The sequence below is a fragment of the Emydura macquarii genome, unplaced genomic scaffold (genome assembly GCF_026122565.2).
Source record: "Emydura macquarii macquarii isolate MOO-44397 ecotype Brisbane River unplaced genomic scaffold, CSIRO-AGI_Emac_v2 contig_2834, whole genome shotgun sequence".
In the NCBI taxonomy this organism is placed as follows: domain Eukaryota; kingdom Metazoa; phylum Chordata; order Testudines; family Chelidae; genus Emydura; species Emydura macquarii.
This window is the reverse complement of record NW_027132971.1, coordinates 4,164,846-4,190,581: the sequence shown is the minus strand read 5'-3', so window position 1 is coordinate 4,190,581 and position 25,736 is coordinate 4,164,846. Positions and strand designations below refer to the sequence as shown.

The following is a 25,736-nucleotide window of genomic DNA, read 5'->3' as shown; positions in this document are numbered from 1 at the left end:
GTGGGTTTGGGTAGTTTACAAGAGAAGGTTACCACTCACCTCTAAGTTGTTGGTTTGAAAGGACAGTAATAACTGAAAGCCTTTACTGTCTGATGGCTGGCTGTTGGCCTGCGTGAAATGAGTTGATGCTTTCAATTCAATCCCTGTTACTTATCCTTGCTGACAAAGGCACCAATCACTGAGCTAGCCACGCAACCTGGGAAGTGATTCTTCCAGAAAAGGGTTAAGACACGAGTGGTGTAGAGATGCTTGTGTTGCTGTTGTCTGTGTGGTGTGCATGTTCTGTGGAAGCTCTTCAGCTTTCCGTGCTACCACAGGCAACGTTTACAAGCACTACATTTGCCTTGAAAATAAAAAAAAAGGTTTAAAAAAAAACAAAACACCTCTTCTCCTTCCTCCTCCCCCCATATTGCCTCTCCACCGCCACTCCTGTGATGCTGAGAAGTAGAATTCATCTATTAGTGGTGGGTACTGGGACCTACAGGTGCCAAAGGACAGGTCTCAGAACAAAAAAAATCCGTTTGCTCTTTTCTGTGTTTATTACACATCTGTCTTCTGAATAATAGCATTTTTTATGCATATCACAATTTAATAACAGAGAAGAATCGATCCTTTCCCTGGTGGTGAGGAAATGTATATAAGCATCTTGGAGAATGTTCTTATAATATTTTTCCCAGATGGATGTAAATGTGTATTCATTTGATCCTAAATTCACATGTGTCCAATGTTACTTATTTCCAACAGGAGCCCTGGTGGATCAAGGTGTTTTTGAAGAGCTGGCCCGGGACTACGTTCCACAGCTTTATGACTGCATGCAGGACTTGGGGGTTATCTCCACCATCTCACTGTCCTGGTTCCTCACGCTTTTCCTTAGTGTAATGCCATTTGAAAGTGCTGTGGTTGTTGTGGATTGTTTCTTCTATGAAGGAATAAAGGTGATATTCCAGTTAGCTCTTGCTGTGCTGGATGCTAATGTGGACAAGCTGCTGAACTGTAAAGATGATGGAGAAGCAATGACAGTCCTAGGAAGGTATTTATTGAATAAAACCAAAGTTCTGCTTCCACTTTATTTTATTTTATTTTCTGAATCCAATTTTTTTTCTGAATTCATGTAATACATGAAACATGTAACTTACATCATCATCCTCATGATAAATCTTTTAGATGCTTGTAACCCTTTTTGTCTGTTATAGGAGCACATGTGCCTTAGTTAGTTAGAAAAGGCTTTTCATGTATTCAAAGTGACCATATCTACTTATCTAGGCCTGGTATTCACCTAAAAATTAGATTGATCTAGCTACATCACTCAGGCTGTGAAGAATTGTGCACCTTGTGTGACTGTTTAGATTGACCTAACCCCCCACTATAGACTCAGCTAGATCAACAGAAGAATTCTTCTGTCAACCTAGCTACCACCTCTTGGAGATGTGGATTAACTATACTGATGGAGAAACCCCTTCCACTGATGTAAGAAGCATCTATACTACAGCACTGCAGCAGAACAGCTGCTGAATTGTACCTGTGTCACTGTAGTGTAGACATATCGCTAGGTGGACAAAGTTTCAGAAGATTAAAGCCATCTGAAAAGCCTACAAAGGCAAAGCAATCAGGAGTGCTGTGTTATCCTCCATTATGCACAACTGTTACTATTAGATTGGTGCAACAAAACTTATTTTTTTCTTTCTAGTTCCTAGAATATCAGCAGGTCTTGGTTAGATATCTGGAATTTCTTACTTCACTTTGACTGTTAACTTTTAAGTGCAATTAGGAAAATACCTGAACTTGAGGTAACTGTTGTTGGAAATAGACTTGCTGGAGAATGCAGTAGATCTAGAAAGGCTCATGAAGGGATAAAAACACTAGGTAGATTAGTAGATCTGGGTGAGTCATTCATTCTGACCTAAGACTGCTTTTTGTAACCTTGAATGGTATAAAATACCAGGAAATCCAATGTGTCAGTGTTTAGATTTCAAGGTTCTGCTGACTCAGTTTGTTTAATTTTTTTTAAGTGAGGCTAGGGGTAATTTATAGACCGGCATAAGTGGTGGTATGGTGTGTGTTGCTTTTTTTAAATTTACTTGGTATAAAAAGAGGCCTTGGTCATCTGATCTCTCGTTTCTGAAGTAAGCTCCAACCTCTGCTGAGTTATGAAAGCAAGTTTTCTGTGGCCTCAAAGTGAAAGACGGATGACTTACGGCAGCTACATTGGCAGGAAGGATAAACATTTGAGACCCTTTACAGCCAGCTTTTGGGGCTGGGAGAGGCAGGGGGTATTGGAAAATAAAGAACATCATCCCCTATTCTGGCAGAAATGAGATGGATAGTGCCCCACACGTCTTTATGTAAGACCACTCAAAAATATTTTAAGAATCTAGGGAATCACTTGCAAATTGTGGACATATTACTGTAATCAAATGGATTTTATACATTTCTTGATAAATGTGGTTTTTAGGTAAACAACTAATTCAGTTCTGGGGAGAAATTGAGTGTTACAAATTGGCAAAATAGGCATCTTTGTCCAAATCATAGAATACTCTAGTATAGACTGGCTTGATCTTATTTATGTAAAATCAGTTCATATGTCACCCTGATGCTCTTGATCCTCAGAAAAAATGTGTCCCAAGTTTTCTCATTTAAGTTTTCTCTTCTCTCCCAATCAGGTATTTGGACAGTGTAACTAATAAAGACAGTACTTTGCCACCGATCCCTCACCTTCACTCACTACTCAGCGATGATGTAGAGCCTTATCCTGAGGTGGATATCTTCAGACTCATCAGAACTTCCTATGAGGTACATTTAGGATTTTGACTAGAGCTGGCTTGAGAACAATCAATTCTGTTTCATGAAGGATTTTGAGATTTTTTGAAATTTGGCTTTATTTTGAATGAGAGCAAAACCTGAAAATTTCAAAGTTCTCCAAAGGAGAATTCTGAAATTTTTTTGTTTTGGATCAATTGAAATCTCATTTTGATATATACTTATTTTATTTCATATATATAAACATGTAATACAATTCAAAATAAAAAAAAATTTGAAACAAAAAATCAAAATGTTTTTGGTCCAAAAATGTTGAAACAGAATTTTCCAACAGAAAAATCTTTCAAAGTTTTTCCAACCAGTTCTAATTTTTACATAAGGCATAAATAACTCAGAGTTGGAAATCTTCTGGCAAAAAACCCAATAACAAATTAATTAGCTAATGTTTATAAAGTGCATAGTAAAGCCCAAGAAAAAATGAATAACTAAAACTTTGTATATCAAAAGACTAAGGATTTTTGTCTAGTTCGTAAGGTAAATTTTACACAATAAAATATTAAGAAAATATCCCTGACACTTAATTTTTAAATGCTGATTTCTAACACGAGACCAACAGCAAGAGAGCATACTCTCCTTCATGGGAAATTCATTAGTTCTTTTCTTCCTCTGTCATGTAAAACAAATTAATATTTTAAATCAAAATGTAGGATGATCCTAGCCATCTAAAACCCTGACAAGTATTTCAGATACCTTCCCTATGTCCTTCTTGTTACAGAAAAAAGAATTAGTGAAAGGCAACCAGAAACATGCTCAGGCTTTAGCAATAGTGAATTCCACATTGAGGGTGAATTAAATCTGAGAATGTGGGGTTTTTTTTCCTCATCTCTAGTGATGTAACAACACACACTGGTAGTGGAGGGATAGACATTTATGTAAAGCCGCCATCCCATTTTGCCTTGTTCTGAATCCCATACCATTTAATAAGGCTTCTGTGACCTTGACTGTATTTAGATGAATAAACTGGCCTCATGCAGAGTCACAATCTGTCTTTTGTGGCCATGTGTAGCACAAAAGTTTGTAGCTCTTTCTAGATTAATAGAAACTTACAAAAACAAGGCCAAATTTATCCATAGTGTAAAGGCATAGGGGTTAGTGGAATTCTACCAGAGATAAATATGCATCTTTTTTACTTGTACTCTTTGAATTTTAGGCTGTAAAATCAGCAAGCAGTATGTGTGTTTTGGTGATGGTTTTTTCCTGGACAGAATTTTCAAGAGATGAGGGCAGTCTGTTATTCAGTGACACTTACATGCCTGCCCTTAGTGTGTTGTACCCAATTGGAATTGGTGACCCATTGTGTTGGGCTTAGTAAAAAAGAGACAAATTTGTTGTAAATATCAGGAAATCTCCAGCTGCCATTGAGCTAACATTTATGTACTGTATTTCTAGTATTTTAGCTTGTTAGAGGCACATAGATAACAATGTAACCCTTGTCACTTACCCTTTATTAAAAGCTGTATTAAAAATAGCAAGATGTACAGTGAAAGATGCCTGTTTTTCATATAATATGCTTCTTATTCCAGAAGGAAGGCAAGCTCTATCTGACAAACAATCCCATGACACTTGCCTTGGGGGGTAGGAATTATGAATCTGAGAACTCAGTGAGGGAGTACTGTTAAATGAAGCACAGTATTTGACCACTTGTATATAGAGCCACTTACTACAATGTGCCGTGATCCTATCCAATCTCATAAGATAAGGCGGGTTGGACACTTGGATGAGAAACCTCTGGTGAAAACTCAGTTGTTGCAGGAAATTGTGCTGGCAAGTCATTGGGTAGGACTCTTCCTAGAGTTGGTATTGAACCAATGCCCTAGCATGGTGTATGAGGCAGTAACAGAACATTGTACCTGAGGGTGTGGGGTTTTTTAGGTTTGGTTTTGGTTTGGTTTTTTACAGAGGGACTTTCCACGTAACATACCAGCAAATATATTTTGTTTTGCCAGTAATTTTCTTTGCTATTATCGAGAACATTTTGCATTTTAATAATAAATCTAGCGTCTCCTTTTATCTGATCCTGTAATAAACACACAGTTCTTCTTCGAGTGATTGTCCCTATATGGATTCCAGACATGGGTGCGAATGCATGTCGTGCACCGGAGCTGGAACTGTTCAGTAGTACTGTCAGTTAACCCACATGTATGTCGTGCATCTTCTGTGTGTCTGCGTCCAAGGCTATAAGAGGCCGTGCAGGTCGATGCCACTCCAGTTCCCTCTTACCACCACATGGCCAATCGGAAATCCTGTTCCTTGGTGCTTTTAGCTTTGTTAAGAGAACCTTTATCCGTTTTCTCTCTCATCTGCATATAGTTGTTAGCGTTGTATATAGTAGTTCTTGTACAGTTTCATTTGTGAGAATCCCCCCACATACACCTCTTCGGGCACTATGCCCCAACAAGTCAGCTTCAGGAATTGTGCTTCATGCCTGCGCTCCTTCTCCGTGAGCAATGAGCACCAGAGGTGTCTGTACTGCCTTGGCAAAGCCCATATCATTGCCCACTGTTCCATATGCCACTCGTTCTCACCTTGGACTCGGGAGAGCAGAGAACTTCACCTCCGCAAGTTTCTCAGGGAGGAAGTAATGCAACCATGTGCGGAGTCGGATCTGGGTCTGGTGGATGTGCTGGTTCTGTGCTCACCACCAGTGTGTCCCTCCCATGCACCAGACTCCTCAGTACCACCACAACTCCACCATGAGCATAAGAAACACAGACATGGGTATGAGGACAGTCCCCCGATGGGGACTGCTCCTAAGCAAGCACAGAGTTGCCTTCCCAAACCATGTTGGGTGAGAAGTGGCGTGCCATTCTGGCTGCTCCGGCTTCCAAGAAGCCCCAGATGGAGCATAAGGTGAAGTACCGGCATGAGCCTCGGATACCAACTCCTGTCCCAACTCCCACTCCACAGCCATCTTCACTGCCAGGGCTTTCCAGACTGCCACACCGAGCTCCCCGCACTCCAGGCCACCTGGAACCACTGATGTCCACGGCCAATTTCATGCGCCCATACACCAGCTCCCTGTTGCACCCCGCAGAGCCACCGCTGTTCCCCTCTCCAGTGGATGAACCTCTGTTTCCACCCACGCACTGATGGCACCGATGACTCCACCTTTACCGGATCCATCCTTGCAGTCGGTATGGTTTTCTGAACTGGAATCCTCCTTCTCACTAGCGCACTCTTGCAGCCCAGATCCCCGGCACCGCCCACCTTATTTGCCCTCAAGTGACTGTTCTGCTGAGCCATGGTTTCGGTACCCCCAGGGACCACCAGTGCATGTAAACATCTAAGCTTGGCCCTACCGGCCTGCATGGGACCCCGGTCAGGCCTGAGGAGTACCACCAATTCCATCTTACCGGTTGTCCCCTGTCTGCACTGTGCCCCCCGCCAGGTATGAGGAGGAAGGAATCGGAGGAAGAGGTCATCGAGCATCCGGCACCTCTGGTTCCCACCGGAGCCTCATCGTCCCCAGATGAGGCACTGATTCTGCCTTCCCTCTCCCCTCCGAATAGCCATCATCAGTACCATGACCTGCTTCAGCACGTGGCGGAGGCACTCGACCTCACGTTGGAAGAGGTCCAGGACCCGCAAAGCCAACTTTTGGACATTCTCCAGCTCCCTAGGCCCTCCCTATCCACACGGCCATCCTACAACTGGCACAGTTGGTCTGGCACATGCTTGCCTCCTGCGCCCCCACTTCAAAGCACCCTGAGTGATGGTATTTCGTCCCATCTCAGGGTACGGACTTCCTCTTTACCCACCCATCCACCAACTGACTTGTGGTGCACATGGCGACCAAACGCCCTTGGCAGCAACACCTGAAGGCCACCTCTCCTCCCCTGGACTGGGCAGCGAAGAAGTTGGACCTCTTGGGCTGCAAGGTTTGCTCCTCTCTGTATTGCCAACTATCAGGCCCTCTTAGCAAAGTACAATTTCCTCATGTACTCCAAGCTTGCGGACTTTCAGGCCTTTTTGCCAGCAAGCAAACAGCAGGATTTCCAGGCATTGCTGGATGAGGACACATTGGTCACCACGGGGACCCTCTAGGCAGCAGTTGATGCCACCGATACTGCATCCCACTACTTAGCATCTGGCATGTACTCCACCATGACTCCTGGCTCTAATTCTCCGGTTTTCCTATGAAAGTCCAGACCACTCTCGAGGACCTTGACAATCAGAAATTCTTTAGTGATAAGACAGACGAATCCCTCCACTCTCAAGAATTCCTGCACCACGCTGTGGTTGCTTGGTGTCTACATTCTGGCCCTGACCCACAGGCAGCAGAAGTTGTCCTTTCATCCCTGCCCCCATGTCTCTATCAACCCTGCTTTCAACAGCTGTAGGCACCATCTTGCCACTGTCCATACACTTAGCAGGCCTGTTACCCCACCACTGCCTCTTCTGTTCCCTCGATTCTCGTGCAACATTAATCCAGGCAACCATTTTGACTCTTTCATTGAGACCTGTGAACCATTTCCCACCCCTCCCATGCTGTTCCTAGTGATCTTCGGGGGCTGTCTTACCCTATTTGCCCATACTTGGGGCAAGATCACCACCACTTGCTAGGTGTCGGACATTATTCACCATGGGTACTCGATAGAGTTCCTTTCGTCTCTTCCTCTCCTCCCTCCCCCCCCCCCGTCCTGTCCACCCCAGGGGCCCATGGAGATCCCTCCCATCACGATATCCTACAAGAGGAAGCAGATGCCCTCCTCCAGAAGGGCGCCAGAGAGTAGGTTCCTCACTGTTATCAGGACTGCGGGTTCTATTCCCCCTATTTCCTTGTTCCCAAGAAGGAAGGTGGCCACCACCCCATTCTAGACCTCCAGTTGCTCAACAAGTTCATATGCAAGTTTTGATTCTGGATGATCATGCTTCCCCTCATCATTCCTTCCCTCACTTGGGGCTCCTGGTTTGCAGCTCTCAATATGAAAAGTGGGGCACTCCCATTATCAGTTCTGAGTCCACCCCTTTGCTATCCCCACTGCTCCCCACTGTTCCCCACGTAGTCATGAAGGTTTTTGTCATCGTCGCCCATATATGCCACCTTGGCCACTCCATGTTTCCCTATGTGGACGATTGGCTCCTCATTGTGACGTCACATACCTGCCTCCTTTCTACTATTTGCACCCTTCGTGATCTCCTCGCCAGCCTGGGTAGCTGTATCAATGAGGAAAAGTCAGTCTTGTCCCCACACAAGATATCACCTTTATTGGAGGGTGCCTGGACTCTATCACGGGCTGCGCTTTCCTCCCGATGGATCGCTTTGCCACCCTCACCTCTCTCATCGTGCAACTATGCAGCAATCCATGCATGCGACTCCACAATTGCCTTTCCCTCCTGGGTCATATGGCAGCCTGCACCTCCATAACACCCTACAACCGCCTCAAGATGCTCTACCTTCAACTGGTAGATTTACAGACCTCAAATAGACCACTTGGACAGACCGGTCCCGCTCCCCCACCTTGTCCTGGCTTCCCTCATGTGGCAGGCCGACCCATCCAAAGTTTTGGTCAGCATCCTGTTTACCTCTCCTATTCCTCACACCACTCTCACCGCAGATGCCTCCCACAGGGGGTGAAGCACTCCACATTGGGACCTCTTTGCAACCTCAGAGAACTGCAAGCTTTCCCTCTTCTGCTCCAGGGGGGTCCTCAGGATGGACTTGCAGGTCAATGACCTCCTCCTGCCCTGGACCTCCAAAGTGTGATATGCCTTTCCGCCCATCCTCCTGCTCCCGCAAGTCTTACACAAGAAACTCTGGGATCGAGCGACAATCATCCTGATCACCCCGTTTTGGTCTCGCCAGTATTGGTTCACTGACTTCCTCCATCTCTCCACTCATCCCTCAATACACCTTTCTCAACACTCAGGCACAGGGCCCGCTCCACCTCACAACTTGGTGTCTGGATGGGGCTCGTCTATAGACAGCATGCTCCACCCCAGTGTGTGACATCCCCATGCACAGCAGGAGGCCATCTACCAGAGCCTATTATTAGGCAAAATGGAAGCGCTTCACCAACTGGGCACACCGCCATCGTTACCCTCTGGACTCCATTTCCATTCCCATCCTCTTGGACTTCCTTCTTCAGTTTAAAATGTAGGACCTCGCCCACTCCTGGTGGCACTCAGTGCCTTCCTTCCCCCCTGTGGATGGCTCCTCCGTCTTCACTCACTTGACCACTGCTCACTTCCTTTAAGGCCTGCTCAACACGTTTCTGCCATTACGGAAACCTACTCCCTCTTGGGACCTGAACATTGTCCTCTCTGCCCTTGCTAAACCACCCTTTGAACCCCTCACAACCTGCTCTCTCGCCCACCTCTCCATGAAAGTGATCTTCCTCGTGGCCTTCACCTTGGAAAGGCATGTTAGTGAGCTGGCAGCTATGATGGCTGAACATCCTTACACCATCTACACAAGGTCTCCCTCTGCCTGCACCCCAAGTTTCTCTGCAGGGTGGTTTCCTCATTCCACCTCAACCAAACAGTCCCCCTTCAGATCTCTTCCCCCAGAGTGAAAATGCTACATTCTCTCGACATCTGCCGGGCGCACCTTCCGTGCTTCGCCTTGGGTCTTCATCGCCATTGCAGAATGCTGCAGAGGCCAAGCTAAGCCCTCTCCTTGCAACACCTCTCTAAATGAATCTCCTGCTGCATTGCAGATGCTACATACACTCTTTCTCACGTTCTCTTCCACCCCTCACCCCCCGCTCCAATTCCACTCACCATGTCAGCCTACCTCGCAGATGTTCTTTGGCAAGACATTTGCAAAGCGGCCATCTGGACCTCTGTCCACACCTTTATCACTCACTAGGCCATCGCCCCAGCGGTGGTGGTGAATGCAGCTGTCCTGCAGACTGTACCTCCACGAAGTCCATGCACCCACCTCGATGCTGAGCACTACTCGCCCCTTTCCCACATCTGGAATACATATAGGGATCGTCACTCAAAGAAGAAGGGGAGGTTACTTACTGTAACTAGAGGATCTTTGAGATATATTGTCCCTATTTGGATTCCAGTACCCGCTCTCCATCCCATCTCTGGCGGGTCCTATTACTTGCGGGTAAGAGGGATACTGGAGTGGCATCAACCCGCACGGTCTCTTATAGCCTCAGAAACAGGGAAGATGCATGATGCACGTGTGGGTTAGCAGATGTTACTACTACTGAAAGGTTCTGGCTTCGGCGCATGGTATGCATGCACACTCACCTCTGGAATCCAAATAGGAACCACACATCTGGAAGAACCTCTAGTTACATTAAGTAACCTCTCCTGTTTGGTATTACTCTCTATTACTGTAGAAGTGATCGCACTCCCACAACTTGTTGCACAATTAAAGAGCTGAGGGTAGCATTTCCAAAAGTGCCTGAAGTCCTGTTTTCAGAAGTGACTTAGGACTCATTGACTTACACTGGGACTTTAGCTCCTAAGTGCCTTAAGTCATTTTTTAAAATGGGACATAGGCTCCAAAGTCACTGGGTGCTTTTGAAAATTTCACCCTTAACTTTTTTATTTTTTAAAAAAAGAGGTCTGTGCTTTCACTTGCCCTATTGCATTAAAATACTTGTAGCTATTTAAGCAGGCTCCTTAACAATCTGTTTTCAAAAGGTTTCCAATTTTAATTGGAAAATTAATAAAGCAGGGAAAACGTCCTGCTACTTCTAAAGTGATTCTTAGACTACACACAATACAGGAATGTCACAGCATTAACAGTATTTGATCCCTTAAAAATGTATTGACAGATCCTGGTGTACTTAAGTGGACATCCCCACTTCCTCACTCCAGAATGCACATCACAATTTGTTGCATTGGCAGCAGGAGGGATCTCAATTCTGCATGGCTGTTCTATGACTTTTATATGTGGCACTGGCTTTATTGCTTATGCTAAAAACTGGCCCTGGGTTTCTTCAAAGTACACATTACAGAGGATGTTCTTGATGGGGAAATCTCTATTGATAGTATGTAGAAAAAAATCTATGGGACAGAGGTTCATGAATGTGAGAGCATAAACCAGTGCTGTAGGTCCACTGAACTGTGAGTACTGATCTCAGTATTCTATTTTTGCTCTCACTCTCTTTTACTTGACATGCAGGTGTAGTGTATTGATGTTCTTTGGAAGTTGAGTGCATTGAGGAAAGAATTTAGGTCTAGAGATAGAGCCCTGGACTAGGATTCAGAATACCTTGGTTCTATCCCTTCTCTGCCACTAACCTGCTGGTGACTTTGGGCAAGTCACTTCATATCTTTGTGCTCAAGTTTCACCATATGTCAAATGGGGATATAATGAAGCTGACCTCCTTTGTAAAGTACTTCGATCTCTTCAGATGAAAAGTCCTGTAAAAGAAGTAGGCAGGTATTAACTTTTGAAATGGCACTTAAGCTCTTAAGTTATTTAGGTACTTTTGAAATTTTTACCCATAATGTGAATTTCATTCCTGATATTTGAATTTAGACAGTTGTTTGGTAATATAGGAATTGCTATATTGGATCAACCCAGTGATCCATGTAGCCCAATATCCTGTCTTCAGCAGTGGCAAGTAACAGATGTTTCAGAGGAAATTGAAAGAAACCTTGTAGTAACAGCTATGGAGTAACCTGCCTATAGGGGATGTTTCTTCCTAAGCGAACTTCTAACTGATGGGTTAATATCTTTTCTGAAATGCTTGGGAGTTAAATGGAAATGAAATTGTGGAAGACAAGAAAATCTAACAAATTCCTGAAAACTCAGCTGTTGGCAAGTTGTGTTTGGAAAAATGTCTTTAATGTCACACAATGTTTATCAGAGATCCACATCTTACATCATTTCTGAACACTTACAGAATTAGTTGTTTGTTTTTTAATTTTCCATGCATAAAAAGAAAACCATGTTCCAGGTACTAATGCACAATTGAAAGGATCCATTTTGTCATCCTCCTCTTTAGAAATTTGGAACTATACGAGCAGATTTGATTGAACAGATGAGATTTAAACAAAGACTGAAGGTGATCCAGACCCTTGAAGACACCACTAAGCGCAATGTGGTAGGTCCTTGGATAAACATTCTTTGCTAAGATTAAGGTCAATTAATTTCTGAAATAAAAATATCTTTCAAATGACACACACACATAGGAAGCTTTTAATTGTTAATATTACATTTCCAAGGTGCGAACCATTGTGACTGAGACTTCTTTTACTATTGATGAACTGGAGGAACTCTACGCTCTTTTCAAGGTAAAGCTGAAGTGACGATAAGATCGTATGAATACATGAAAAATAAACATTTACATTTGATACGAGAACTGCTGTCTGCTAATTAATTGATCTAAATTTGTGAATTATTCAGTGTTGTCCTGTGCCCTGACACACACTGGAATTTGCAACTAAATGAACGTGGCCTAAAATATAATTGAAAATACAAAAGAGCCATTTTTTAAAAACTAAAGAAATAATTTCTTTGCTAACTACTTTGATTAGAAAAATTTAGTATCCTGTGGACATTAGTTAGTAGAAAAGTAAGGAAAAGTTAGTCACCCAAGGCCACAGTTTCAGCCAGTCTCCAAAAACTTTTTTGTCAACCTGATTTGTGGGCATAGTTCTGAAAATCTGGCCCCAAAATATCTTCTTTCTACTAAATTTTGGACAGCCTGTAACTTTACATCACATGGTAGTTGCTACCTGCTACAATTCATTCCTTTAATTTATAGTGAATCTTCTGTAGATTAACTTGCTGTTCAAGGCTCTCTTGAATTAAAGTGTTCTAATAGTAAGTAAAAGAGGGGGAGGAGTAAGAACAGAGTCATAGCTTTCAAAGCCAGAAGGGACCATTATGATCATCTAATCTGACCTTCTGCATAACACAGGCCATAAAATTTCACCCAGTAATTCCTGCGTTAAGTCCATAAAGTCTGGTTGAGCTATAATATATCCTTTAGAAAGACATTCCATCTTGATCTACAGACTTCAAGTGATGGGGAATCCACCATAGCGCTAGGTATGTTGTGTCAACGGTTAATTATCCTCTGTGTTTAAAACCGTTAAAATGCCTTACCTTTGCTCAGTCCCTGAGTGACTGACAGATAGTAGGTTGTCTTCTCTTGATTGGTCAGGATTGAGTTTCTCAAATATTCTGGTAAAGAGACTCTATTTTCTCTTTTTCCTATGAATCTCCTGTAACTAGTCTCCATATTTACTAGAATCCCAGTCCTGCAATGTGATTCTCTAGACTGTATCCCTGCACCCAAGTATACTCAGTACTGTGAAACTGATGAGACTCGGACAGAGTGAAGGGGTCCAGTTTACTGGGTCACACTGCAGGATCAGGGCTTATTTCCCTACTTCAGCCCTTCATGAAATTCATTCCAAAGCCCTTATTGACTTCAATGGGAGCAAGATCACATGCTAAGACAAAGCAGGTATTTCTGCAAATGCCAAGGAAATGTTTAACCTAAAGACTGCAAAATTCTGTTTTGACAAGTATCTTGTAATCAGCCACTTTCCTAACTTGAAACAATTCTTAGCGGTGAAAAGACAAGATCAAGCATATCATATCTGCATATGTATTTAAGTCACATCTGCTTGTTTCTTTGACCAAAAAAAATCTTACTGCTATGTTTTTCTGGGGAGCAGAGCTGAATTTTTTCTGCTTCATAAAGGAATTTGACACTGCGCTGTATAAGAGGAAGTCCTTTTAAAAAAAAAAAAAGAAGAAGAAATAATATCTGTGCTAGTCAGAAATTAAACTGCTAAATTCAAATGTTGCTATTGTTTTAAATGAATTTATTTTTAGTGTTATTGATATTGTTGAGCTGTTTACAGAAACGATGGTAATCTTACAGCATTTGCCTTCTGTTCAGGCGGAACATCTGACTAGCTGCTACTGGGGAGGGAACAGCAATGCTTTTGACCGTCATGACCCCAGCCTGCCTTATCTGGAACAGTACCGTATTGATTTTGAGCAATTCAAGGGGATGTTTGCTCTCCTCTTTCCTTGGGCATGTGGGACTCATTCAGATGTGTTAGCTGCACGCTTATTCCGACTGCTGGATGAAAATGGAGATTCTCTAATCAACTTCCGTGAATTTGTCTCTGGGCTAAGTAAGGAGAATTTATAGAATAGTCATAAATTAACCTGAGCAAAACAGTCCATTCCTTAGGGTGACCCAGTCTGCCAGAAACACTGATGTTATTTGACTGCGAAATGTCTGGTTTGACTGGTGCTAGTTTCACATAAACAGCTGGAATTTAGATTGTTACAAACATTAATGTTATCCTAATTATAACAAGGAAAATATTAAGCCTGGCTTGATATTCTGACCTAATATCTTTCTGTATTTTTGTTTTATGCTTCCAGTAGATATCACTTACTGATATTTGCAAAGAAATATTTGCTGTTTAATTCTTCTTAATGGCATTAACAACAAGAATCCTGTAGCACCTTAAAGACTAACAAATTTCTGTGGGCATAAGTTTTCGTGGGCTGTTAAATGGATTGCAGTCCACGAAAGCTTATGCCTGCAGAAATTTGTTAGTCTTTAAGGTGCTACAGGATTCTTGTTGTTTTAGCTGTATACAGACTAACACGGCTACCCCTCTGGAAATTTTCTTAATGGCATTAGGTTTTCTCATAGTCAGCTGTAATGTAAAATAAATCTCCACCTAACATAAATGATCTAATTTTCTAAAGATACATAATTATAGAATATCTAAACGTTGTTATAATAAAATAATTCAAACATTCAGGGAGCTGCTGTAGAGTACTTGACTTTCATGTCACTCATTTTTCCACAAGCCAAATAACATTTAGGTTAAAGTTAACATAAAAGCAGAGAATAGTTTATCCCTGGATTAATCTCTCATTATGATCTCATTTTCCTGGGTCTTTTCTAGCAAACATCTAATTGATCTAAGTCATATGATGCCCTTATTTGATCCACAGTTTGTGCAGTTGGGACTCACACAAAAAAGCTCTTCTTAAACAGAAAATCGTAGGACCATAGTAATGTGATGTTGAGTGACTGTTTTTGAGAGCTGCAAATGTAAACACTTTTCTAGTAAAGAAGCATGAGTTAGTGTTTAAAGCACAGGACTGAGAGTCAGGTGGTCTCTGTTCTATTCCTAGTTCTACCACAGACTGGATTTACGGTGTGATCTTAAGCAAGTCACTTAACTTCTCTGTGTCAGTTTTCCAATGTAAAATGGGGATACTTTCCTACTTCACAGGATAGTTGAGGATTAATTCATAAATGTTTGTAAAGGTCTAAGAACTCTTCTGATGGAAGTTGCTAATATGTTCAATGGGATATTGTTTAGGTGCAGCATGTCATGGAGATCTTACAGAAAAACTGAAGCTGCTCTATAAAATGCATGTTTTGCCAGGTGAGTAAAAGACATTTAAAATAGTTGATTTCTCAGTCAAAACAGAAAACTGGAATATAGTTACTTAACTGCTATTTTCCCAATTAAAAAAACCTCTAGTTTCCCAGCTAAAAAAATTAGAGTAAATTTCATTTAGATACTAAATACATGCAGCAGTAAAACAGAAGAGCTTCTATCTTCACATTACCATGAGTCCTGGGAATCTTCAAGCACGTTTCACAGTCATCTGCTCTGCATATCATAAATGGGCCATTTTATAGGCATTTGCTTGTTTTCCTGGGTGTTAGTGGCTTCCGTTGTGCCCATCCAAATTGGATAGTGTAATCCCGCCAACCACTTTGGGTATCACAACAAAGAAACTAGTACTGTCTGAGCCCCAGGTCAGCGAGGTACCTAAGCTTGTGCATAAGTTTAAGCATATGAGTTCTCCCACTGCATGCATGTGGTTAAAGTTGTGCACATGATTAAGTACCTTGCTAAAGATGCCTGAGTTCTGGAAGATACGTAAGGAGACCCTCATCTGTAATAGGTAGTGCTGCTGAGGCAAGCTTGAATGAAGACACTCACTATTTCTCAAATTATTTAGGACACAATTGTATTGACTTACAGATCAAATAAAACTACCACAGGGCTGGAAGTCCTGGAAGATACAAAAATAAGAGCACTTGGTTTGCTCTTCCAGTCTGTGATAGGCTATAGAGGCTCTACTTTGTTTCCAGCAAGCAAGAAATAAACTTTCTGCTTAGAACTCACACAGGTGTACAGAATAGAGTAGTAAAAGGTTAGGGATGGAAGGCCAAGTAAGGCTCTGAGAGAATACAGGAAAGTCTAAATAAACATCTGCTTCCTAGTCAAAAAGGGTGAGAGGAGAAGTAAGGCCTTTAAGGAGATAGAGCACTATACCCAACTGATACATCTCTTGGGGCTGTAAGCTACACTGGTTTAGAATCCTTCATGCATCAGTAGCGTGAGTAAGTCTAAAAGAGTTTGTGTTTAGGAGAGTCAAACTTACATATCACCTCTCATTTCCCAATACACACCAGGCCCAAACTAAGGCCAGGCATGTTGGCTCAATGCCAATAACATGTATCCACTGAAGAGGGGTCTATCCTCCACCAAAGTGATGAACTGTTAGGTGTCTTATCCCTCAGAAAGGTACCTAGCCCATCTCCCAGCTGCTGTAGGGTTGAGAAGCTCAGTTACACATGTGTATAAGCCAGAACTTTGATGCAGAAATAGTTTCAGATGCACAACACAAGTTAGGATAGTTGGTGCCTCTTTACTAATGAGGAGAGCATTCAGTTTTTCTCCCAGGAAGAACTTATTAGGACAAAATTTGGAATCCCTGAAACACTACAGAACTGCCACAGTTCCACTCTACAGTGATGAGTGAGGGGAGGTTGGGTGCAAGGAATCCGTACCATTGTGATCCATAGAGCAGAGCTTTGCAATGGCTCTCTCATGACAGCAATGTAGTGCAGGAAGGAGGGACAAAGATCCAGAACTCTGGATCAATGGGCCAAATCCCTCTCACAGGGAGCAAGGAGCTACAGCAACCACTCCGACCACTCATGGGCTGAAGTATGCGCTCAGAGAAGCTGCTCTGCACCATAGGGAAGATATGAGGATAATTCCATCCCCAAAGCCCACAGGGATCTCCTGTGTAAGACCCATTTATTTGTGCTTTGCATAGAGGATCCATGCTTTGGCTTTGAGGTCGGAAATGTCCTAGCAACTCAGGCTAGTGATGCATGTAGTACGTGTCTCTCCCGGTCAGTGGCCAGTACCAGAATCTTCAGAGATAGGTGCAAGAAATCCATTTAGTGGACAGTTATGAAGTAATCTGCCCACAGGAGTAGCTTCTTCCTAACCACATCAGATAGTGGTTCCCTCCTCCCTCTCAGAAACGTGAGGATTTATATGAGTTGTTTGTTTTTTTTAAAATTATCCTATCTAAGTGTGAATGTCCTCGTTATCTGGTACCATGCTTCTAAAATGTGAAACTCTACATTGACACAAATCTGCTTTGTTTTTCTAACTAAACATTGCAGTAATTTTTCCTTCATCACTCAGATCCATCCCCTGAGCAAGAAGAGCCAGATTCTGCTTTTGAAGCAACTCAGTACTTTTTTGAAGACATCACACCAGAGTATGCGCATGGTAGGTGACTTTTCTCTGCAAGAGCATTGTCTTGTCTTTTCAATGTTCAAGACACTAAATATTTAACACTAATAACCTTACTCTTAAAAGGCTACTTTCTCATTGGATTAAAATAAAGAAATCAAATATCTTATGTGAAAAGAAATGTATATGTCTGTGTTTTCAATAAGGCCTTCCTTTGATGCTGTAATGAAGAATTACTCTTGAGGTAATGCCATCAGTGTAGTTGGTGATATATCAGAAGTTCAGCATGTATGACTTTGTGAAGGATCAAAATGAATATGTTGGGCTATAAAGGGAGCAATATCTTGTTTAAATGTGTTAGTAAAAATTGACAAAAGTGGCAAAACAGTTGATGATGTATGTGGAAAGTACCCTGAGAGAATGAGGGGCTGTATCTGGCTATGGGCTTCACAAGGGCTGACTGGGATTAAATATGATCATAGTTCCTGTGCACCCCCTATGTGTTGCAGAGAGGTCTCACTGCCAGCCTGCAGATCTCATTTATTTGGTTGCAATGACTCCAGCACCCCCATGTAATTGCTCGAGAGCGGCTGAGGCTGGAACAGAAATCAGGGTCTCCAACATCTTCATAACACTGCATGCTTTCTTTAATCAGCGTACATCACATATTTTACAGATAAGCAATTTTGCAGTGTTTTAGTGGGTCTTTAGATGCTTGAGTGGGTGTTGCATTGAAGTCAATAGGAGAAAACTTAGGCCAGTGCTGAGAACTTTTAAAAAGTCATCCTTTGTTACCATTAGGTTTTAGATCCTTTTGCTTATAAACCATTTTATGAAATGGCTGGAAGTTGAAGTTAGACAAATTCAGACTGGAAATAAGGCATAATTATTTATTAATGAGAGTAACTGGAATATTCACCAAGGGTTGTGATGGATTCTCCATCACTGACCACTTTTAAATCAAGATTGGATGTTTTTCTAAAGATATGCTCTAGGAATTATTTTGGAGAAGGTCTATGGACTGTGTTACACAGAAGGTCAGATTAGGTGATCACAATGGTGCCTGTTGGCCTTGGAATCTTTGAATCTATGAAATATCACGTGTATCCCTGTACAGGGCTTGGCTGAAGAGAGATTCTATAATAAGAAACCTCTACGATCTACTTAAAATATATTTCTAATACGTTATAATACTACAACTTCTGAAATCTGAAGTTTGCTGTGTCCCCCATTACGAAGCTAGGAATTTCTCTTTTCCAGTGGCTTAAAGCTCCTGTTTCCAATCTTGAAGGGCCTGGAAATATTGGAAGATGCACATGTCACTGTTTCAGGATTGAATATTGCCCCTTGTGCATGTTGAGCCTCTAATTTTGGAGAAAAATTTTTTTCTGAAGGTTTGTTTGAAACTATAGATGATGATTGATTGGAATGTTAGAAGTGGTCTCCTGGGAGATGGCTTAGTGGACAGAGTGTAGGTGAAGCGATTTAGATGTACTTTAATAATTCAAGTTATTATATGGATTTCATCACTGTAAACAGGTGGTGATGGTGATATTTTTTGGTAGAAGCTTCAGTCATGGCCCTGGCCATTGAATTGTACAAAAAGATGGCCCTTGTACATGTCTTTATTTTATTAATTACATGGAAGTTGTAAGCAGATAAGCAAAAAATTGGTCATAGTTTAGTCCTAACATTCTTGACTGTGTCCTTTCATAATATTAACCTTTGCTTATTCTATTTTGTTTTGCATTGTAAACATGAGTACAGTAAACATGCATATCTGAAACTACAATAAATCTCTTGTTTTTTAAATACTTCCAATAGTTGTTGGCCTTGACAGCAGGAACAAACAAGGGGCATATGATGGGTTTGTTACAGTAAGCCTGAAACCAGACAAAGGTACATACTTTCTCTGTATATTTTACTGCTTGAAAGAGGTCATCCTTTGAAAACAGAAAAATACTAATGCAGGACCTTCTGATGGGATTTCTCTTCCTCTTTTTCTGGCCAATTCACTGACATTAGGTAAGAAGAACTCACAAGAGAATCGAAACTACCTGAGAATGTGGAGCCAAGAGAATAAATCTAAAGCAAAAAATGCAAAGGATTTACCCAAACTGAACCAGGTAAATTCTGTTGATAGTTATTTTTCATAAACACTGGAAGTTTTGTTACATGCCAAATTAAATGTATAGTAGATTGAACAAATGTTAGTATTCAAACTGCAGATTCATATGACAACTTGATTTAAAAGTATTGCAAAGTTAGAATGGCTATTTTGGAAGAGGAATGGGTGGAGCAGGTTGATGATATTCAGTATCAGGGCATCCAAGCTTCAGTTGGGAGTTAATAAATGGTATGATATAACTCATGTATGTCTGTGGATTTTTTTTTTAAAAAGATGCTTTGAGAGTAGAGTGCCAGCCCCAGAAATTAAAAAATAATGAGCCTCTGTGTTCTACTGACAAATTCTTATGAGAGGAAGAACTGTTTGACTATCTTATTCCTTAGACCCACAGAAGTTAGAGGTGGTAAAGACTGTGGCCTCTACATTAGAAAATTAAGTTGGCTTATCTGTCTCGCTCAGGTGTATGAAACATCCACACCCTGAATGGTGCAGTTAAGGCAATCTAACCCCCAGTGCAGACAGAACTAGGTCGATGAAAGAGGGGGATTACCCATGCCAACGGAAGAAGCTCTTCCATCACCGTAGTGTTTACACTGAAGCGCTACAATGTGCTGTTGCAACAATGTATCTGTGTCACTGTAGTGTTTTACGTGTAGACATACCCCTATTGGGGTAACTATTCTTTTCACTAGTGGCAGTGAAGGATTATTTCTTACAGTAAATTGTCCTGTGTTTTGGCCAGTCCATATTTGATATTTTTAAAGACATGAGACTTCTGCCATTTCCACTGGGAGATGATTCCACAGTCTAAAAGTATGTCTACACTGCATCTGGGAGCTTGCTTCCCAGTGCGGATAGACAGACACACAGTAGCTCTTAATTGAGCTAGTGTGCTAAAAATAGCAGTGTGGCCACAGCAGCAAAGGCAGTGGCTCAGGCTAGCTGCCCAAGCCTGCCCAACTCGTTGGGTATATATTCAGGCAGGTAGGCCTAGCCACCCCATGATGCAACGTCCACGCTACAGCTTTTAGCAGACTAGCTCAAGCAGAGCTAGCACATCTGTCTACCCACAGTGGGAAGCATGCTCCCACTCGTATAACCTAAACACTTCTTTTCATCCCATTACTTCTAGTTATTCCCTCTTCAGACTATCTTACGCAATATATTTCTTATCTCCATGTCTCATTACTTGGTTTTGAAAACTGAAACTCTACTATTTAACTGGATTACCATTTTCAGTCAACAGGAAAGATTGATTTAAATCACAAATCAGAGTGATTAAAATCACCAATTTAAATCATGATCTAAACCAGCAATTTAATCATTAATTTAAATCATTGTACTTTTTTAGTTGTTTTCCTAAAGAAAAGATTATTCTCATTGGTTGGTAACCATTACAATATGTTGATTTACAATTAAATATGGCCTTTACACTAAATTTGGTGCTTCCTTTTGCTTACCAGGGAGAATACACTGTATCTATACACAATTATTTAAGCATTTATATGGCTTAATGCACATTTCATTCAGAATCTTAAATTTTACTTTTTTTTAATGTTAGAAAATGGGTGAATGATGCTTTTCTTATTTACTAGATGGTTAATATTTAACTCATTAGCTGCATTTTGATGGAAATTGAAATTGAATTAAAAATGCCCTAACATAGGATTTTAAAATGTGTTTAATAAACCAGTTAGTTTTCAATGCAAAACATGTTTTGATAAACTTACTTTTTCATCCTTATGTATCCACTATATTTAAGATAATTTTATTTAATTAATGGGAAAAAAATATTATCTGTAGTTAGTGACTGAACTGAAGTTTCTGGTCACCATGACCTTTTAAGATTTTTAGAACGAGTAAATCTCATCCTCTCACCTTGTTTTTATTCATAGATTGGTAAAGGGAAAACAGGCTTTCCTTTTTCAACTCAAAATCAGTTTCTGAACTTTCAGTGAACTAGATATTAAAGTAAACTACCTGAATAAATTAAAATGAATAAAATACTCTCTGCATCTTCAGAAGAGGCTACTGCTATCAAAACTGGCTTAGCACTTCAGCAAATTCTAATTCCACTGCCTCCTGAGGCTAAGGGCAGGGGGAGAAATCGTACTAGCTTGGGAGATGGATATTCAATCCAGCAATTTGATGGAAATATCTTTTGAGAAATACATAATTTTCTTGAATACTAGAAAATATCTGAAATATCTAGACTGCTTGTAACTTTTACTTCATCATATGAACTACTAGATGCCCTGTGTCACACACAAATAAATGTCTTTAAATTGATTTATACCCAAATCTCAAAGGCTATATTTGCTGCCATTCCTGTAATTAAAATAATTGTTTTTTCCCCTCTACTTAGGGGCAATTTATTGAACTGTGCAAGACAATGTATAACATGTTCAGTGAAGATCCCAATGAACAAGATCTATACCATGCTACTGCTGCTGTGACGAGTTTGCTTTTGGAGATTGGGGAGGTTGGTAAACTCTTCGCTGTTCAGCCCACAAAAGATACAGACAGTAGAGGTAATAACTGCAGCAAAGCTATCCAGAGTATGTTGCTTCAGAAGAAGGGGAGCCAGCAGTATGATCTTGACCAGCGTGAATCTTTTCAAGCCAGCCTCATTGCTAATGATGAGGAGACAGTTTGCACTGACAATGTGTTGGGTGCACAGATGGAAGACATTAAGCTTGAAGACTCTTCTCCCAGAGACAATGGAGCTTGTTCTTCCATGCTTATTTCTGATGATGATACTAAAGATGACAGCTCCATGTCCTCCTATTCAGTACTGAGTGCAAGCTCACATGAGGAGGAAAAGCTCCACTGTGAAGACATAGGTGAAGATACGGTTTTGGTGCGAAGCAGCCACAACACTTCTCTGCCTAGAAGCACTAGCATTGACAGAGATTGGGCCATCACATTTGAGCAATTTTTAGCCTCTCTCTTGACTGAACCAGCGTTGGTGAGGTACTTTGACAAGCCTGTGTCCATGATGGCTAGGATTACTAATGCAAAGAACATAAGGATGATGGGCAAGCCAATAACTTCCACAAGTGACTATGAGATCTCTGCTATGTCGGGATGAAAGGGGCAAATGTGGGGGGGATCTTTTATTTTGTCTTTTTTTTATTACATATTTATTAGTACCTGACACAGGTCCTGGTATTTTAAAACATGGTAGTTTTCACTAAAGTGAAAATGTTGGGGTGCAGACATAATTCCCCTGAATAGTAATCACTTTTTGTGGGAAATGTTACAAGAATGCACATTTTATTCAAAATACAGAAAAATACAGTTGTCAGTGAAATATATGTATTATTAACCTTGCTGTCAGTGTAAAAATGGTAAAGATTAGTTCTCAGTTTGTAACTCTGAATAGAATAACAGATATTTGTGTACATTTTTAAAACAGACCTATCAAAAAGGCCTGATACTTTACAAGCAATGGGAGATCTCTAAAATTTAAAAGCGAACACTCAATCTGTGTAGGACCTGAAAGAAAAGTAAGTGCAATGCCACATCCTTGGGGATGTCTCTTTCTTTTAAGAAGCTAATGGTTTTAATTAATGCTTTGATAATATTGTGTTTTTAAATATAGAGAAGACATCCTCCAAGGATATTTCCTGGGACCTGCCTTTCTTTGCTTAAGGAAGTTATAGACCACTGGCTCCAATAGATTGGTAGCGTTCCTTTTTAAAATGGAAAAGATGTTTTTAAACATTAAATATAAAAGTACTTCTATAGCTGAATCTACAGCCTAGCTATACAATTCAGCTCTCAAAACTAACCTTTACCACCAATCTAATAATATATCCTCAGTAGTGTAAGAAATGAAAAACCTGTATTACATATGCCTTCATTTACAACACTGAAAAGTAGAAATAATGTAAACTGAAAAAAATCTGCAAGATAATGTAACTGAATGTTTTCAAGTCTTGCTGAGAACAGTCACTTTATATAATATGAATATTATCCTGTATCAATTTATTGAATATGTTAAAATGAAAGCTGGAGCACCTGCACTTTGAATCCTTGTTTCTTTTATACAAATATTCAAGATTTCTTTTTATTTTGTTAGATGTTTTCTAATTCATAGTTGTTTAGTTCAGGATCATTCCTACATGCCTAAATTTTATTTGCGATCTTCAAAATATTTTCACCAGAAAACTGTTGGGTTTCTTTTATACTACTGTACATTATGTCCATGTAACTGTTCCATATTTTTTTACGCAAAGCTGCTGTTTAATTCTTTTGTTTTAAAAGAATCATTTTAAAACTGTCAGATGTGGTTTTTAACCACAGATAGGATAAATGTGAACAAATAAAATACACTCAGCACAGAATTGATTTTTTTAACTATTAAACCCATGCTAGGTGGAAAATTAGGTGACTGTATATTTTATTACAAAACTGTACAGTGGAAAATCTGTGAAGCAAATGACTTACTCTCCAACTAGTGATTTCAGAACACGTTTGTCAATTGTTTCATTACTTCATTTTATTCAATGTGTGTTTGTAACTGAGGAATATACTCAGCTGCAACAATCATTCAGCATAAGTTTCTCACATCACAGAATTTCATTAAACTTTTTTTCCCTGTTGTCTTTAAATTTAAAAAGCTAGAATTGTGGCTTTTTTTAAAAACCTGATTGATTGTACAGATGTGATTTTTTTGGCCATATGTTTCTTAGGCACAAGTTGATAAGCACTCTTCTATTTAAATTACAAAAATGAAGATTTTTTTAAAAGGGTACAGTTAAGATGAGGTGCCAGCCTGCAACGTCATAATGGTGACAGCAGAGCATGTAGGGATATTCTTTGTGAAATGGACATTAATGTATTGTGACCTAGGCAGTCCTGACAGTTCTGGAAAGGTGATACTATTTGGGTTCTGGGATGTGGCTGGCTAAAAGCCTCTCCTCCAGCCTAAGGGGAGGAGCTACAGAGCCCAGGACTCAATTGATTAGAGGGGACAACAAATGAAAAAAGAGGCATAGCCATGAAAGTCAAAGTTATAAACTGAGAGAACCTGAAGGGGAAATCGAGCAGAGAACCCTGGACAACACCCACTGCACCTCAAAAGTAGCCAGGATGTCAGCGGACACAGCCCAGAGGAACTCTTCCCGGATACGTAACTGGATGGAGTAATGGAGGACCCATGGTCGCAGAGCAACTCCTCAGTCAACATCTTCTCCCTACAAGGAGGACGTTGACAAGGAGGTCCCGTGACTTTGTGGGACCATGGATAGGGTGTGCATAGATAAGAAGTTGTGGGGAGAAGTGCAACCAGAACCTCAGCAAGAGGTTCTGAAGGAGCCGGAACGGGCTGTAGCCTGGCACACTCAAGGTAATGTGCGCCAGGGTCTCCCTCATGATGCAAAAGGGACAGGCTTCAGGATGAGGGTGAACCACACCAGGTACATGCTCAGGCTCATGGCTCTATGAAGGAGCCGCCAGCTGATATCCCTGGTGGACCGTGGTCTGGAAAGGGTGGGTTCTGGGAGGTGGGCAGGCACACACCTGCCCACTGCTAAAGGCCCCTCCTTCAGCCTACAGGGAGGAGTCAATAGGCCTGGGACTCAACTAATTGCAGGGCACAACTAATGAAAAAACAGGAATGGGTGTGGGAGTCAAAGGGTCAAACAAAGGGAACTGGAAGAGGATACTGAGCAGAGAACCCCAGAAGTGCTCCCTGAAGGTGTCTAGGGGTCCAGCAAACGCTGCGCAGAGGAGCTCTGCCTGGATGCAGGAATGGATAGAGGAATGGAAATAGGCCCCACAGTTGCAGAGCACCCCCTCAGCCAACCGCCTCACCCTTGTGTTATAGATGACCACCTTGGCCAGCACTAGGTTGAGGTTGACGAGGAGGTCTTGCGATGTTGTGGGGCCACAGAGGGGGTGTGCATAAAGGAACAGGTGTAAGGAAAAGTGCAGCCAGAACCTCAGCAAGAGGTTCTGGAGGAGCCAGAAGGGACTGCAGCCCGGCGCACTCAAGGTAAATGTGCGCCAGGGTCTCCCTAATGCTGCAGAAGGGAAAGGTATCAGGGTGAGGTGTGAACTGTCAAGCCACATGCCCATGCTCACAGCTCCCTGAAGCAGTCACCAGCTGATATCCCTGGTGGCTCATGGTCTGGAAAGGTGGTTGGAGGCTGGGGTGTCAGTCTTAGAATGGTTAAAGTCCTTTTTCCTGGCAGAGGTTACCTCAGGTTAATTATGGACACGTGAGTCTAATTAAGGGCACACTGTGACCTTTAAAAACCTCTTCCAGTGTGAGAGAGGAGGGAGGAGAAGCAAGTTGTGTGCAGTGAGA

At 41.4% G+C, this 25,736-nt stretch overlaps 1 protein-coding gene across 2 annotated transcripts in view; it reads left to right on the top strand.

Moving 5' to 3' along the window:
• The window catches only part of TBC1D9 (TBC1 domain family member 9), an 88,616-nt gene extending 65,168 nt beyond the window's left edge, over positions 1 to 23,448 (top strand). For both annotated transcript variants that reach the window (XM_067567961.1, XM_067567959.1), the window contains 10 exons: positions 745 to 1,030; positions 2,661 to 2,790; positions 11,736 to 11,834; positions 11,956 to 12,024; positions 13,647 to 13,887; positions 15,103 to 15,168; positions 17,242 to 17,328; positions 19,117 to 19,191; positions 19,318 to 19,418; positions 21,786 to 23,448. In XM_067567961.1, the coding sequence (XP_067424062.1) occupies positions 745 to 1,030; positions 2,661 to 2,790; positions 11,736 to 11,834; positions 11,956 to 12,024; positions 13,647 to 13,887; positions 15,103 to 15,168; positions 17,242 to 17,328; positions 19,117 to 19,191; positions 19,318 to 19,418; positions 21,786 to 22,511 (1,880 nt within the window). In that variant the 3' untranslated portion in view covers positions 22,512 to 23,448. The remainder of the gene's footprint in view (positions 1 to 744; positions 1,031 to 2,660; positions 2,791 to 11,735; positions 11,835 to 11,955; positions 12,025 to 13,646; positions 13,888 to 15,102; positions 15,169 to 17,241; positions 17,329 to 19,116; positions 19,192 to 19,317; positions 19,419 to 21,785) is intronic.
• The last annotated feature ends 2,288 nt before the right edge of the window (positions 23,449 to 25,736 follow it).